This window comes from Thalassophryne amazonica, chromosome 10 (genome assembly GCF_902500255.1).
Source record: "Thalassophryne amazonica chromosome 10, fThaAma1.1, whole genome shotgun sequence".
In the NCBI taxonomy this organism is placed as follows: Eukaryota; Metazoa; Chordata; class Actinopteri; order Batrachoidiformes; family Batrachoididae; genus Thalassophryne; species Thalassophryne amazonica.
In genome coordinates this window covers 69531984-69549842 of record NC_047112.1, presented here as the reverse complement: position 1 = coordinate 69549842, position 17859 = coordinate 69531984, and the positions used below count along the sequence as shown (strand labels likewise).

General features: G+C 41.8%; 1 protein-coding gene across 2 annotated transcripts in view; it reads right to left on the bottom strand.

Annotated features, from left to right (window-relative positions):
- Nucleotides 1–17859, bottom strand: part of ssbp4 (single stranded DNA binding protein 4) — a 388170-nt gene that overhangs the window by 289171 nt on the left and 81140 nt on the right. For both annotated transcript variants that reach the window (XM_034180216.1, XM_034180215.1), the window contains exon 3: nt 7706–7767. In XM_034180216.1, the coding sequence (XP_034036107.1) occupies nt 7706–7767 (62 nt within the window). The remainder of the gene's footprint in view (nt 1–7705; nt 7768–17859) is intronic.

Below are 17859 nucleotides of genomic sequence, written 5' to 3'. Positions count from 1 at the left end.
ATTCGGATTTTATAACATTAGTAATTGTTAGAGGTCCTGTCTGAAATGACATGATTATTTTAGTGTGCAAAATAGGAAAGAATAAAAAATATATATCATATCTGAAATATTTAGTACCATTGTCCTTTATTGAAGCACAATTTTTTGTTCACTTGTTCAAAATAAACCTTCAAATAAATACTTCAAGAGTAAACATCCAGGAGTCACCAGGTAAGTTTGAGAGGATCACTGTGAAACTACAATATATAAATAAAAATAAATGAAAACAAAATTACAATTTATTTTACATCAACAAACGCTTAGTCATTAATTATTATACTGAAACAAACCTGCTGACAGGCAACAGCTTAATGCTAACTTTAACACTGAAAATGCCATAGACATGCTAACATGTTAGCATCGCTCCCGTTTTAAGTTATAAAATACATCTATCAACTGTTTTAGAAGACCATAACAGATCAGTTTAACATAAAAAGGTAAATATTACTCACAGACATACGCTCTTTAGGATTTTCAAGGGGAAAAAAAATTAAGATAAAACAAAATAAAGCAACAGGTTTACTTCAAAGGCCCCTTGCTGTCCAACAAGATGCCTGATGGAAAAAAAGCAGAAAAATCATCCCTGAAAAATCCAAATTATTTAATAACGTACCAAGATATTGCGTGTGAAAAGACATTGAACATTTCCTGAAATATTTTTGATAAAATCATGCAAAAATCATACCCACCGTTTTTGTAGGTCATGCAACAACACAATATTTCCACATGGCCCACAGCCTAATTTCAGTGAAGTCCTCACACAACCATTCATACAGCTGTGACTTATACTGTTTCAAATATTAAAATCATTCACACACTGAGAAAATATAAAGTCTTCTTACCTGGAACAGAGTTTCAACCACATTCATCATCACAGCCTGATCAAAACTGTTCTCCATATAAGACGTCTTTGTTTTGGAAGATGAAGTATAGCAATACTTTAAAATTGGAGAAACTGTGCACAGTGTAAATTCTGCATTTTGCATCACTACTCTTAGCTTCATAGTGGAGTAGCGCGGGGAAGGATCTGGCAACTTGCTTCTGACGGATTGGTTGTTGCTGTGACGCCACTCTGAACTTCACACTGTTGTATACGCTTCTTTTATTTCTGTTTAGCACTGTTCTGGTTATTAATTGTATATACTCTGAACGTTATTTAACAACAGTCCTGTTGTGAATCGCTAGCAGTTAGCATTCGCTAGCAGTTAGCTTTCGCTAGCTAGGTCGACCCCTCCCCTCTCCGTTGTTACTTTTTATAGCTGTTTCTTTTCTACCCGTTTAATACTTCTGTTCGTTTTTCAGTTGAACTGTTGTGAATTTTAAGTAATTATTTTACTCCTGTGTAAAATCTTAGCAGCTGCTAGCATTTTCGCTAGTGGTTAGCTTGCGTTAGCTATTTCAGACCCCCGTCATCATTTTTTCATTTCATTTTTTTACACTCCTGTTAGTTAATTAACTGTTTAGTGTATTTTATAGCTGCTGCTTTTCTACCTGTTTATTACTTCTGTTAGTTTTTCAGTGCAAATGCTGTGAATTTTAATAAATTTATCTGCGTCTGTGTGAGCCTTAGGAGTGGTTAGCTTATCCATTATTGGTTAGCTCGTGTTTGCTTGGCTACATTCTTGAATTTCTGCACAAAGTACACTACTAATTCTACTTTACACCCTCCGTAAATCCTGCGTGATGTTGGAAGATAGGGTGGCTCTCTTAGAGAGCCGTGTCCGTAAGTTAGAGCAGCTTCTTAGCGCAGTGGAGTTAGATGTTACAGGCACTCCAGATGAGGTTAGTGTTGGGCCGGCTAGCGAGCCCATTAGCATCAGCTTAGAAACGCCGGCTGTGGAGGACGGCTTTCAGACTGTGGCTAGGCGGAGGAAGCCCGTAGGGCTTGGTGCCCGGTTGTAGCACCCCGATCACACTCGCCAGTGCGAACTGTGAATCGGTTCTCCCCCTTGGATTTGCCAGATGTGAATTCTCTGAGCCCACAAGTGACTTTCACTCCTGTCTCCAGACCGAAACACCGGACTTTAGTGATAGGGGATTCTATCACCCGCAGAGTCAGGTTACAGACACCGGCTGACATTAAATGTATTCCTGGGGCCAGAGCTCCCGACACTGCATCTCATCTTAGGGTGCTGATGCTGCAGAAGGGAAGACAGATGAAGGAACATGACATGAGATATAGTCACATAGTTATTCACGTTGGCACCAATGATATCAGGATGAAGCACTCAGAGGTCACAAAAATGGACATAGTGAGGACTTGTGACCTTGCCAGAAAGATGTTTTGGCATCGATTAATAGTCTCTGGTCCCCTTCCCTCCTGGGGTACTGATGAGGCGTTTAGCAGGCTGACATCGTTAAATAGGTGGCTGGCGCAGTTTTGTAGATAGCAAGGCTTTAGCTTTATTGATAACTGGCCTTCATTCTGGGGCCGCCGTGGCTTGCTGATGCCGGATGGCCTCCACCCTACTGGGGAAGGCGCCGCCATCTTGTCTGCGAACACAGATAGAGCTCTACAGGGAGGGTAACATTAGGAATCTACAGCAGGCCACGGAGCGGGTGATTAGAGACCCTGCAAGGCTTATGACAAATGTGGGTGTGGAATCCATTAGCTTAGCGGGGAATTTAGTGCAGAAAATCCACTATGATGATAGTGCAGTTTATTTGCCAGGGAGGGAATTTCAACAAGTTGAGATTGTGGCCTGCTTCCGTAGTCGTGTCCATAAAAATCATAGAGGGATATGCTTTCTAAACTTAATACCCATTACTATATTGTATGATGCTGAAATTGAGGATGGCCCAGTGGTTGTTCCAGCAATAGCAAAGATTTCGTGTCTGCTACCTACAATGCGCGTGGAATGTCTTAAACCTAAACCTACTTCTAGGCATCTTATATATGCTACTCTGGAACCACCCCTAAAACCAAACAGTTCAACTGCCAACACCACTGAGGTCCTTAGACTGGGTCTCATTAACATAAGATCACTGTCCTCAAAATCAATGTTGATCAATGATCTAATTATTGGTCACCACTTAGATATGATTGGGCTATGTGAAATCTGGCTTAAACCTACAGCTGTCCTCCCCTTAAATGAGGCCTGCTCACCAGCATATACATTTAGTCACGTCCCTCGGCACCGTCGTCAGCCTGTTTCAAGCTGAAAACCTCCACATTTTAGGCTCTATTGATCCAGGACGTCGTGAGAGAACAGAGAAGTTTCAGAAGATGTCGGTTTCAGCATTTTATCTGGATATTCCACTGTTAAAGGAGATTTTTTTAATGAAAGACATGCGGGGCGGATTGCAGCGTCGGCTCGCTGCCGCCACAGGAAAAACACCTCTGTTGGAAGCCTTAAGGACAAGTTGGAACATGTCCAGCTGTTAAACAATTTCTCATATCCTCACTCCACTGAAAGCCATCAAAAGCCGCCTGGATTTTACAAATGGTTATCAACACGGAGGTCCCGACGCGCGGACACAAACAAAGCGCCAGTCTCTCAGCAACTTCTCAGACAAAGGAATTCCGACGGGGGGCTGGACGACTCCTCCCACAAGGAGTGCTCACAGGCGAATGACGTCACCAACAGGCGTGGAACAACTCATGCATGCGCACGAGGGTTCAAGCATGTCTGACGTAAAAACATATGAATGAAATCCATATAGTTTTTGAAAAAAATAAAAAGGACCTATACTTTATTGACAGACCTCGTATTTCTCTGTTTTTCTTGTTGTTTAATGCTGGCAAATTATACAGTATTTTTTTGTGTTTCTGATGCCTGATTCTGTTTTTTCTCTCTGTTTAAGGTACAGCTCCATGCAGAGATGGGAGTTGTATTCGTGTTGGCAATCTTCCTGTCCTGTGCACCAATAGCATTTCTTGTATATTCGTCCGTGAATTGTTCTGTAATTTATGTTTGTAGCATGGCCCAAGCAGAGGGTCACCTTTGAGTCTGGTCTGCTTGAGGTTTCTTCCTCAGAGGGAGTTTTTCCTTACTACTGTTGCTCTGGGGGTTAGTAAGGTTAGACCTTACCTGTGTGAAGCGCTTTGAGGCAACTCTGTTGTGATTTGGCGCTATATAAATGAAAATAAATTGAAATTGAAGGATTTTCTTTCACCAAAACAGAGCAAATCTAGACTTGCATCTCAGATGTACCTTCTGGCAATTTGTAGCTAAACTTGCAGAGCTTCTTTTTAATAAATTCCTCCTCTATACCACTTCATCTGTATTACTGCTGATACAAAATGCAAAACATGCACTGTGCACAATTTCTTCAATCACAGTCACAGAAACCTGTAACTTCTTCTGAGTTGTCTGGGTGTCTTGGTGGCTTTCCTCACTCCTTCTTGCACTGTCACTCAGTTTTTGAGAGCTTGCCATGTAGATTTATCATTGAGTGCCATGCTGTTTGTATTTCTTCATAACTCACTCATCTTCAACCGCTTATCTGGGATCGGGTTGCAGGGGCAACAGCTCCAGCAGGGGACCCCGGACTTCCCTTTCCCCGACCACACTGACCACCTCTGACTGGGGGATCCCGAGGCGGTCCCAGGCCAGTGTGAAGATAAAATCTCTTCGCCTAGCCCTGGGTCTTCCCCGGGGTCTCTTCCCAGAAGGACGTGCATGGAACACCTCCGAGCTCCCCACAGAGCGACCGAACTTCTCACCCTATCTCTTGGGGAGACACCAGCCACCCTCCTAAGGAAGCCCATTTTGGCCGCTTGTAACCGCGATCTAGTTATTTTGGTCATGACCCAACCTTCATGACCATAGGTGAGAGTAGGAATGAAGATTGACCAGTAGATCAAGACCTTTGCCTTTTGGCTCAGCTCCCTTTATGTCACAACAGTACGGCAGAGCAAATGCAGCACAAGAAATTGTCCCTGCTGTGCCGGAGAATCGGCACAGCAGGGACGATTTCTTCATAACTGATGTAAATAAAGTCCAAGACATATTCAGTGGCAGCTTCACCAACAGAGAGCCTCGTCCACAACGATCACAAAAGACTCCAAGCTGTCACTGATGTAAAAGGGGGCAACGCACAGTATTAAGAACAGGGGGATGCAAACTTTTGATGAGGGTCATTTGGGTCGTTTCTGTTGTCATTATGATTTAAAAAGAGGAAACACAGTTGTTTGACAATAAATGGCTTCACCCAAAAACTAACCATGAGGGGAAAAAAAGTTTTGTGATCATTCATATTCTCTGAAACATGGCCAAAAAAAAAAAAAGAAAAAAAAATTCTAGGGGTGAAAGGGCGCACATCATTCTGTCAAAAACCCTTAACACAAGTTGACTGCCCATAACTCTTTTCACTGCATCAAGTGATGTCAGCAGACAGCCTTACTGCTCTGCCGTGGTGGACACCTGTCTTTACACATGGTTTGGGGGCATGTTGTTGTTGTATTTGTTGTTCCCAGTCCAGTCTCAAAATGGTGGACACACTGGCAGGGAGTTCTTGTGCAATATAATTTTGTGATATTCACCAGTGAACATGATTTTTTTTTTCTTTCATTTGTACATAATAGCATCATAGCCCCAGTTTGTGTCAAGATTATACACAATGGTATGGACCCAATTATATCGAAAGAAAAAAAGACTGGTCAATACACAAATGTGATCAAGCCAGAAAACAAAATTAACCAAATTAACCATTTTCTTGGCTTAAATAAATAAAAGTTCTAAGAGTTCTCAATGCAAATGGAAGGAATTGCATGTGACATACTGGCATATTTTCAATGTTGTGTTGGAACTTTTGCAAGTAAAGATGGCAAAAATCCTTCACGCTCTCAGGTCAGATTCTGTTTGAATGGAGATCAAAAGATAATAAAGGGGGGAAAGTCAAATAACAGTCAGTTTTTGGAAAGATGACGCCTGTAGTGTCAAAGTTTACATATCTCCAAAGGAGGCCTGGTGCCGAGCCCACACCCACACCCACACCCACACCCTCTCTCTCTCACACACACACATAGAATTACGGGTTGGAGCAGAGACAAGAACAAACTTTGTGCATGTCATTCTGTCAGTGTTACTGGTAGCTGTCCAAGTCAGGGTTGACAGTTTGACAGAAGCCAGACTCTTTAAGGATCATTATATATTGTGTCAACAGGCTGCACAATTACAACACACACTAGGGCCACAGAGAACGAGTGAAGCCGCATGTCCGGGTTTATTACACAACACTGACCAGGGGGCTTTGGGGATGAACCGGACAGCATGAATGACAAACAAAGCAAGCCTGTCAAAGCTCTTAACGGTCTCACTTTGCCATCGAGCCGTCACGCTTTGGATCCAGCCACTCCAGCTCCCTGCCTATCTGCCTGCTTTGCCTCTTTGTCTGCAGCCTTTCAGCTGCACGACTTCCTCCTTCCTTGTTTATGTGCTTCTTACAGCCTGTCTTCTCTCCTCTTTGCTTTTCAGCCTGTCTGCATGTGAAAACAGATTTTCCACCTCTTGGGCTGTCAACTGGAAATGGGAACCTTGCTTTTGGTCATCCTATTGTCTATAATTTCGAGAGAGAGCTACACAGCGTGCAGGCCGGCCTGTGAGCCCACTGACCCCATTCTTCAAGTCAGATGCAAAAATATTACCTGCTATTTACTTAACATTAAAAGATTTGCATGTTTGTTTAAAGAAGCAGAAAGAAGAAAAAACCCTGCATCATCATACCTTTGCTTTAAGAGGCTGTGTCCATGATTTAGACTTTGACTGGACAGACCACAATTTGACTCTGGTTCAGATGTGTGGTTTAAAGGGGGGTGGGGGAAATACAGTTTAGTTTAGTTTTTAAAACAGGGCTCAAGAAGTTAGCTCACTTGTCAATCAGAGGGACGCCAGAAGTACAGCACTTAAACATGTGTAAGATGATGCACTTAGCATTCCCTGCAATTATGGTCTCTCTCCAACCCCTGCACATTCTTTTAGACCATCAAGAGCACTTCTACAGGATGAATGTGAGCTGTTGAAAATATCTATGTGGACACGTAAAGGCCCCCTGACATTTGCACGATTTGATCCGCACACTTGCACGCACTCTGCTGTGCAGGAGAGTAAACTAGTCTTAAACACGTTGTAAACTGTGCGCAGCTTTGTGCAAGTGCGCAAAGTAAATTTTGAAATGTTCAAAATCTCCATCACGCATTAATTACATGAACGTCACATGAACATTACGCAAACAAGTCAAAACACTGCGTGAGTGCCAGTGATTGCATCAGCGCACCGTATCAGAGTGCAGCTCATCTGAACGATTATAATGAGATGTTAAATCTATTATAAACATACTTTTACAGCTGCACACAAGGAGGGATGAACATGCAACTGTTTTACCAAACTATTACAATATAAACATGACAAATAATTACCAGCTCCAGCTGGAACAGTCCGCCGTCATTCCAGAAGCGATTAGAGGTGTTTTCAACAGCCAACTCAAGGAGAAAATGATTAATCCACTACGAAATTATTTTATATAAGCAGTGTCCAGTGCACAACACGTGGCATCCATTGGAACAAAGCACAGCATCCAGCTGGGAACACAGCAGGTGGGGTCATCACGACAACGTGCAGGCAAGTACACGGATCAAAGCCGTGCAAATGTCAGGGCGCCTTAAGAAAAGAATACATTTGGAGTGCTCAAGAACTTTCTGAGTGATAGCTCAGTATTTACATACCACCACCATGAGTGTAAAAATCCTGGAGGTTCCCCAAGTGTGATATTCTTCTCCCATCGGATCTGAAGGAGAGGAAAGAGCAAGTAGGGGGAAGAGAGGAAGAATATGGGTTGAAGAATTAAAGGGAGAAGACAGAAGGGGGGTAAAAAATTAGACACAGCAGCATATTTTATGCATAATGTAATCACTTTGCTGGATTGTGTTCCCAAGTAGACAGACAGAGCGATAGTCCAGCAGAAAAATAGGCCGATAGGCAGCGCGGCAGAGTGCAGTGCAGAGTTGGTGGATAAGACAGTGTGACTCTCTTCAGCCAGCAGCTATTCTGCACCGTCCTCACAAACCTGCATCTGAACATCAAGATGACATCCAATGAGACAGCAAACCCTCTACCTGTTTCCCACAATCCAACTGACACACAAACGCAGTCTCTGGATGTACATACATATGGTAAATGGACTGCATTTATAGAGCACTTTTCCATTTGCTTCAGTAGCTCAAAGCGCTTTACAATGATGCCTCGCATTCACACAGACACACTCACACACTGATGTCTGGCTGCTGCCATACAGGGCACTCACGATACACCGGGAGCAACTCAGGGATTAAGAACCTTGCCCAAGGGCTCTTAGTGATTTTCTGGTCATGTGGGGTTTTGAACAGAGGATCCTCTGGTCTCAAGCCCAACAATTTTAAACCACTAGACCATCACCTCCTCCATATATAGTTGATTCATGAGAGTCTGTGAAGATAGCATGACAGCAGCCAGATTTGTCTATTTTTACACATGGAAAAAAAAAAAGCTACAAGTTCCAGGCTTCTATTAAAGCCTATAGATTTCCCCGGTGTAATTTGTAGTGATGCGTGTATGTGGGTGTAGGCTTGTTGATTTAATGCTGCTAAAGAGCTGAGTGCAGTGCTGTGCAGGAGAGTGTGGAGTGGCAAAGTCCTCTTGGGGAAAGATTTGTATTGTGTGTATTCTATAAAAGTGAGTGTGTTTCCTGTGTGTGTGCGTGTGTGTTTCTCGCTGAAGGAGGAACAGAGGCTAATTGAGGCAGGAGAGTCCAGGTGATCGTGCTCTCATTAGACGGCAGTGAGCAGGTGTGTGCCATCAGTATACCTGTGAGGATAAGATTACCTTATCTACTGAAACATTTGTGCATGTGTGAGTAAAGCCCCGGTCACATGGCGTAGCATGATTCATGAACAAAGGAAAAAAAGACCACAAAGTCACAAATCGTCAAGAAAAGATGGATGAATAAGCTTTCACTTTTCCCATCAGCGAATAGCCTGCGAATCAAGAGCGCAAAAGGAACGAAAGAGGAATGAAAAGAAACTGAAGCTAACGTTAACCTTGATGCTTTAATGAATGAATGAATGAATGAATGAGTTTAATCGAAACATTCACGATCACGTGACCGACAGCAGCAAATTGTTAAAAATAACATCTCTATTTTGTTTCAGAGAGTTGCTTCTGTACCTCTTTCTTGCTGCTGAGGAGGCGTCAGTGAGCCGTGCGTTCGCGCATACATGTGTGCGTGCGCGCATAGCCTGAAGATGCACTACAGCTGTAGCCTGCATCCCTCTGTCTGGAAAGTTTGGAAAAACTTGAATTTGTTTGCTTCCTGCCGCAGGCAGCCAGCCTCTAGCATATTTTCATAGAACTTTCAGGTGAGTGGGGAACTCTCCGTGTCAGACGAAGGCCACACCCACATGCAGGCGAGCCACAAACGTTTGAAACGTCCGTACATAATTGATAAAATGTTCTTAATGCTATTGTTACTGTATGAAAACGTTCAACTCGTCCAAGCTTTAGTTACTGATTCATTCAGATGTCGTTGCGTTTGTTCAATGTGTCGGACTTGTGAGGTTGAACGAAGTCGAACGAAACGCTAACGTTCCAAAAACTAAGCAAACGCTAAGAAACCATCAAGAACGACACCAAAATGAAATAGGGACAAATTGAGTTTTTTGGCGGCATTCGTTCAAATTTTTCGACAGTTTAAAAAACCTTGACGAAGCGTCAGCTGGAGGAACAAAGCTGAGCGAAGGTTAAATGATGCCAATGAAAGTCAATGAAAGTCCAGATTTCTTGTTTCGTTGCCCTTCGTTAGTGCCGTGTGACCGATCCTTAAGAGGTAGAGCTCTGTAGAAAGTGTGGCAGTAAAGCTGAAGCACAACAGAGAAACTAAACAATGAGTACAATATGAGACGAAATGAAAGAATAAAGGAGGATGGGGGATGAGCACAAGATACACAAAAAGAACCCCAGTTAACAAGTTGTGAGCGACTCAAGCAGTCTTACATTAATACACATGACAGATGAGGTGAAGTATGTGCTTTGTCAAATACTACATCACACAACTCATTATCCACCTCAACCTCTATCGGTCACAGCTATGCAGGTCGCCTTTAGTCTCCTCTCATTGCTGGAATTTCCAATAAAAAGTATTTTTTCATGGTGGATCAGCTCAAGAAAATGTACCACTTAATGGCAGATTAGCCCTCACATGGTAAGTAGAACATCTGTAGCCAAATGCTCATTTGGCACAAACTCATTCCAGCAGCATGTAATGAAAAAAAGTCTCTCTCTCTCTCTCTCTCTCTCTCTCTCATTCTAGTATCCACTATTAAGATAGGGCCACCAGTTATCAATACAGGAGCACCAACATCTCAGAACAGTTACAACCCCTGGCAATAACTATGGAATCACCGGCCTCGGAGGATGTTCATTCAGTTGTTTAATTTTGTAGAAAAAAAGCAGATCACAGACATGACACAAAACTAAAGTCATTTCAAATGGCAACTTCCTGGCTTTAAGAAACACTATAAGAAATCAGGAAAAATAATTGTGGCATTCAGTAACGGTTACTTTTTTAGACCAAAAAGAGGGGGAAAAAAATATGGAATCACTCAATTCTGAGGAATAAATTATGGAATCACCCTGTAAATTTTCATCCCCAAAACTAACACCTGCATCAAATCAGATCTGCTCATTAGTCTGCATCTAAAAAGGAATGATCACACCTTGGAGAGCTGTTGCACCAAGTGGACTGACATGAATCATGGCTCCAACACGAGAGATGTCAATTGAAACAAAGGAGAGGATTATCAAACTCTTAAAAGAGGGTAAATCATCACGCAATGTTGCAAAAGATGTTGGTTGTTCACAGTCAGCTGTGTCTAAACTCTGGACCAAATACAAACAACATGGGAAGGTTGTTAAAGGCAAACATACTGGTAGACCAAGGAAGACATCAAGCGTCAAGACAGAAAATGTAAAGCAATATGTCTGAAAAATCGAAAATGCACAACAAAACAAATGAGGAACGAATGGGAGGAAACTGGAGTCAACGTCTGTGACCGAACTGTAAGAAACCGCCTAAAGGAAATGGGATTTACATACAGAAAAGCTAAATGAAAGCATCATTAATACCTAAACAGAAAAAAACAAGGTTACAATGGGCTAAGGAAAAGCAATCGTGGACTGTGGATGACTGGATGAAAGCCATATTCAGTGATGAATCTCGAATCTGCATTGGGCAAGGTGATGATGCTGGAACTTTTGTTTGGTGCCGTTCCAATGAGGTTTATAAAACTGACTGCCTGAAGAGAACATGTAAATTTCCACAGTCATTGATGATATGGGGCTGCATGTCAGGTAAAGGCACTGGGGAGATGGCTGTCATTACATCATCAATAAATGCACAAGTTTACGTTGATATTTTGGTCACTTTTCTTATCCCATCAATTGAAAGGATGTTTGGGGATGATTTTTCAAGATGATAATGCATCTTGCCATAAAGCAAAAAGTGTGAAAACATTCCTTGCAAAAAGACACATAGGGTCAATGTCATGGCCTGCAAATAGTCCGGATCTTAATCCAATAGAAAATCTTTGGTGGAAGTTGAAGAAAATGGTCCATGACAAGGCTCCAACCTGCAAAGCTGATCTGGCAACACCAATCAGAGAAAGTTGGAGCCAGATTGATGAAGAGTACCGTTTGTCACTCATTAAGTCCATGACTCAGAGACTTCAAGCTGTGATAAAAGCCAGAGGTGGTGCAACAAAATACTAGTGATGTGTTGGAGCGTTCTTTTGTTTTTCATGATTCCATAATTTTTTCCTCAGAATTGATTGATTCCATATTTTTTTTCATTTGATTCCATTTTTTTTTCTGCAGCACGACTCCACTTTGATGCGTGAGTCATTGAAGCAATGCTTCGATCCACTAGTTCGTTGGTTCTTTGATTCGCTGCTCTTCAGAAACTCCTATCTTAACTCCTCTCAAAGCCATTAAAAGTCGCTTTTGTGTGGATTAAAGTCACTAACTGGGACTCATCTTGTTGCAGTCAAGAAATGAGAATCGTCCTCCGTTCCGTGCGTTTGTCTGCTGAGACAGAGTCCAGTTGGAATTAATAACTTCAAATTGCCACTTTAAATAAAATGACACCTCTTTCCAAATGCTGTAATACAGAAAATAAACTACAATCGACTAAAACGTTTTTTTTTCTTCCCAAAATGAGACGTCCTGTGTTCTTTATGAATTAAACTGATGCTGACATGCAGCACAACACAGCTATAAGAGCTCAGCTCAGATATATGGAAAGACATTCATGCCAATAATGTCTGAAAGGAAATGCTTTTGACAAAAACTACAGATTTTGTTTATTCCTATTTATGTCCAGAGATCGAGGATCCACCATGTAGAGTTTATTATGTCCAACGTTTAAGGATCCAGTGACCAATTTCATATTTATTTACTTTAAGACTCAATAAAATGTTGTTCAATTCAATTTCAATTTAATGGGCTTATAAAGCGCCAAATCACAACAAAAGCCGTCTCAAGGCACCTCACATAGAACAGTTCAACATAAAATAATTAAAATAAACAAATAAAAATTAAAGAATTCAAATACATAATTAAAAACAAGTAAAAGATTAAAACATTAAAAAAAAATAAAAACTAGTCATAAGAAAGAGAATAAAAATGGGCTTTAAGGCTTGACTTAAAAAGGTCCACAGACTTCAACTGCCTCACGGTCGCAGGAAGACTGTTCCACAGAGCGGGTGCACAATAAGAAAAAGCTCTTTGACCTGCAGACATAGAAAACCTGTAAAGCCTATTTTTAGTACACACACACACACACACACACAAAAAAAAAAAAAAATCACAAGAGGTATAGATAAGGGAATTGATAAGGAATCGGAACAATAAGCGGAATCGATAATGGTATCTATCGATAAAATCTTATCGATACCCATCCCTAATAAACACAGGGGCGAAGTCGAGGATCATTGACATGCCAGTCTGCAACATCGGCACTGGCGAGGCAATTTTTGATACACTTGATGAAGTTCTGAGGTATGTTTTATTTTCTTCATTATATTCGATTTATTTTTCATGATTTTATTAATGTATTTCCATTGGTGACACACATTTCTTGTTTCTGTAAAAAATAACAAAATTTGACACATTCAGTTCTATAAAATTCAACCTGATGCATGAATACTAGATCTCTACTGTTTGAAATTCAACTGTGGAGTAAATACTAATGATCCTGACTTTAATGTCATTGTGGCAAAATGTCATACGTGGACAAAAACTCAGTTATGTGATACCGCTATGCAGTTGTGTGTACTGTAATAAAACTGATTTTGGTGCGATTTGGAGGTTATAAGGATTTTGTGTTGACTTTATGGATTTTCTCACTTGGTTATACAGGTGGACCCTCAAAGGGGTTGACATGTATGCGAAAAAAGTCGTGTTTTCACCCAGAGACACCACTGATTACGAGTGACTGCAATGAAGTCAGGCCGATTTGTCATGAGGCATGTCCGGCAGGCTTTTTTGCAATTGCACACTTGGGGGGGTGTTTGTCAGGAAAATGATCATTTCTACATTGTTTACAGACCTGCAGCGGGTCTGTAATCAACTTTTCTGCAACCTGGTTTGCTTTGAACCTTGAACCAATCGAAGCAGTGATTCGCAGATCGAAGCAGTGCTTTGATGTACGATTCGTGGAGTCATTGTTTTCACCACTAAAACCCTGAAGAGCATATGTCTGTGAGTAATATTTAATATTTTTATGTTAAACCGACCTGTTATGGTCTTCTGAAACAGTTGATAGATGTATTTTATAACTTAAAAACGGGACAGATGTTAACACGTTAGCATGTCTATGGCGTTTTCAATGTTAAAGTTAGCATTAAGCTGTTCGCATCAGCACGTTTGTGTTGATTTGTTTTCTGTATAATTAATGGCTCAGCGTTCATTGTTGTAAGAGTCAAATTGTAATTTTTTTAATTTATTTTATTCATATATTAATAATAATAGCAAAAACAATAATAGTCTACATAATAGACGATAATAGTCAATAATAATAGACTAATAATGTTACAATACAATTTTAGAGAAAGAGACAAAAAGAACCTAATGAAACAAAACACAACAGAAAAGATAACACCATGTAACAATGAAAATAACTATAAATAACTTTCCTGTGAACACCTAGTGAGTAGCCTACTCTCGTTTAGGTTTTGAAACCTTGTTTCTGAAGTGTTTTTGTGTGATGTACTCAATTTTCAGTATTTTGACTAAAACTACCAGTCATTTACGAGCCTAGATAAACTTTGTAATATTAAAAAAATCAGTCCGTTTTTGATTATTAACATTTACTTGTACTTTTACTTTCAATACTTGTGTACATTTAGTTGTACGTTACTTGTCATACTTAAGTACAATAAATACTAGATACTTTAAGACTTTTACTTGAGTAGCATTTCAATCGGTTACCTGAACTTCTACCAAAGTCATTTTTTTAAAGGGTATCTGTACTTTTACTTAAGTGTGATTTTCCGGTACTTTATACAACACTGACTGCGTGCCACTAAAAACCAGGAACTTCCAGGCGAGTCACATTGGAGAAGAAGGAGGAAGTGACATCAGCACCAGAACCATTATTTTAATAGTCCCATTAATTTATGGATTAATTTTTGGATTTTTACAGGTTACTGACAGCTCCATTTCCACCGAGTGGTTTGGGTCGGAGCTGCATGGTGTTTTCTGTGTCAGAACAGTTAATTATCACCAGCAGAATCTTTTTGATTGGCAAGTGCAACACTTATACTGACGAGTGCGCACTCACAGTGTCTGCGGCTTCTCCACTCAACACAGAGGCAAAACTGAGTATTTTCATATTATTTTATTTTATTGTTTTGTGGATAAAGGGATAATTTTATCACGTGCAGACTGAGACATTATGAGCAGATGAGATGCTGCGAGTCTTCCAACTTGCGGTGCAAAGTGGCCTGTGGTGGAAGAGGAGGCTCCGTTAACAGCAAATACTCGATCCATCAGCCGCAATTAACTGATTACAGCTGGTGCTGTAACCTCACACCAAACTGCCGCGTGACAAGTGGACTTTTCTTCAGCCAGGACATAAGGAATTAAATTATTTTCAGACGTTTTGTAAAGGTGGGTAAGTTTTCATCAGACTAAAGATGATCTCACTGAAATGGTCAGGTAAGCTATATTATTTTCTCCTTGTGTGAATAGTTATAATATTTAATAATAACGTGTTATGCTACTAATGTACAGTACACTAACTGTATTCACTGGTCAAGGCCCAGGTTAAGGCCCCGTCACACTAGAGCATGAATGCCGTACGAACCACAGAATTTAAGCTGCATTCGTACAAGACATTCATACAGCCGTGTACGAATACCCAGAATGTGGTGCAAAGCATGCTGGAATGATTTGCGCAATTCAGACTGCAGCCGCCCCCGAATCCAGGTTGATTACCCAGACTGCAGGTCGAATGCGGACATAAACTTTTCAACAAGAAAAAATAAAAACTGAATAAAATAAAAAAGACAAGGAATAAAAGTAACATAGCATGAAACACCACAACCGGGGGGGCGTGGCAGGGCAAGTGCTGTGGTCCACTCTTTTGAGGACCTGCTGTGTCACACTGCTGGGTGTCAAGCTTGCATCATATTAAAGACATTAAAAACTGCTCTTAACCCACCTGTGGCATTGAGCAGAGACGCTCGACAGGGGAAGATGATGATTATCAGCTTTAGGCCACAGACAGTATTACTTTGACCAACACCTTCCAGCCGAGCTACAATAATGAGCCAGGCGGATGGGTCGACTTGTTCTGCACCGCAGAGGGTTTTCCAAGAAGCGGTGAAGAAACGCAACACCAGCGGGGTGCAATCACTGCTGCAGAACATGACAAACTGCAAATTCAATGTCAACTTCTTCAGGCGGTGCTCCACCAGTCCATCATTGACGGGAACCTGGAGCTGGTAAAACTGCTGGTGACATCTGGCGCAGATATCCGACTGGCCAGCAGGGAAGGGTGGAGAACATTCGTCTATAGCTACACAGTTGTGCCACATTTAAGGAAAAAAAAAATACTTTGCCAGCATCACCACCACCAACCACTGCAAAGCAACGAAACGCGGTGCTCTTTGCACGCTCGAATCCAAAACGTGGCACTGCTTTTACGCAACGCTTCTCTGCAAAAATTTCAAATAAAATAAAATGAAATAGCCACACCGGCCAGTTTTTTTCAGTATTGAAGTTTTCCCCTTAGGTGTGTGTTAACATCAATCATGCGCTCCTCTCCAGCGAGAGCCGATCCATGTGTATGCATCAGCGTGTGCGCACCTGGAGTCCAGAGCGCAGCTGGACCCTTTTCAGCCACCACAGTTTTCCTTTTCCTCAGGGGGGTGCAGATTCAGCCGTCATTTTTTATTTTCTTGTCTTTTAAACTTGTTTTATGTCACAGTGAAACATGGCAATTGATGCTCAGCGTCACAGTGCCAGCTCGGTCTGAGATAGAGGGTTGCATTGGGATTGGGCCCAGCCGGGTCCCGTGGGACCCAACGCAAATCTTATGGGAGCGGGCGGTCAGAACTTCGCTGTGGATGGTAACAGGCAGCTAAAAATAAACACTGCAGGAACAGTGTTATACTTGCTTAAATTGTCAGCATTACGCAGATGCCGGTGAGACTAGACAGGTGCATTACGGGAACGGGTGGGAGTGTAACACACACGTTGTGGGTGCTGGCAGTAACGATACAAAATTCAATGGGAGCATGACAGAATTAGTCCCACACAGAGATCTACACACACTGACCTGCTGCGCAGCTCACCTGACCGGGTTGATGTGCAGTGCCTGTGATCATGGTATAACGTCCAGAATGAACATGTAAACACACATCCATTGTCAGTCTACCTCATGTGTCAGAGGATGTACCTGTATTATCATGTTATCATGGCTGTTAGACCCCGTCCAGATGACCACAGTGCATGTCAACGAGTCATGGAGACAGGCTGTCTCTCTATGACACACGGTGTATTCAGTGTGATTGCACAATGTTCATCTTGCGCACATGATGATGATTCATCATGTGCGCAACTTTGCATATGACAATATTTCCTTTGCGCACGCTGAACAGGATGCGGGGGGTCGGGCCCATCGGGGGCATAATCAGGAAGTGGCGACACAATCGGATTGCTCCGAATGACAAAATGGCAATCCAATTAGCCCCCGGTCAGCCTAATTGGGTTGCCATTTCGTATGCCATTTGAATGTCATTCGAATGTCAATATGAATGCAGCACAAATGCGGTATGCCTGCCCTGTGACTGCCGTTTGAATATTCCCCATTGAATTTCCCCATTCAAATGTCGTTCGAATGTCAATTCGTACAGAATTCATGCTATTTGTGCTCTCGTGTGATGGGGGTATTAACAATGACTGCCACCAGTGCCACTGCCCAACAGGATGTTGGTGAAAATTGGGCTACTGCTGGTTGAAGAAGAAGAAGAAGAGGAGACAGAACGTGTCCATAGACAGCGGGAGAAGAGAAAAACTCGAAGGGTGGAAGTTGGAACTTTGAATGTTGGCAGTCTGACTGGTAAAGGGAGAGAGCTAGCTGATATGATGGAGAGGAGAAAGGTAGACATATTGTGTGTGCAAGAGACCAAGTGGAAGGGAAGTAAGACCAGGAGCATAGGTGGTGGGTTCAAGTTGTATCATGGTGAGAATAGGAAGCGAAATGGTGTTGGGATCATTTTCAAGGAAGAGTATGTTAAGTGTGTGTTGGAGGTTAAGCGAGTGTCTGACACGTGATGAGTGTGAA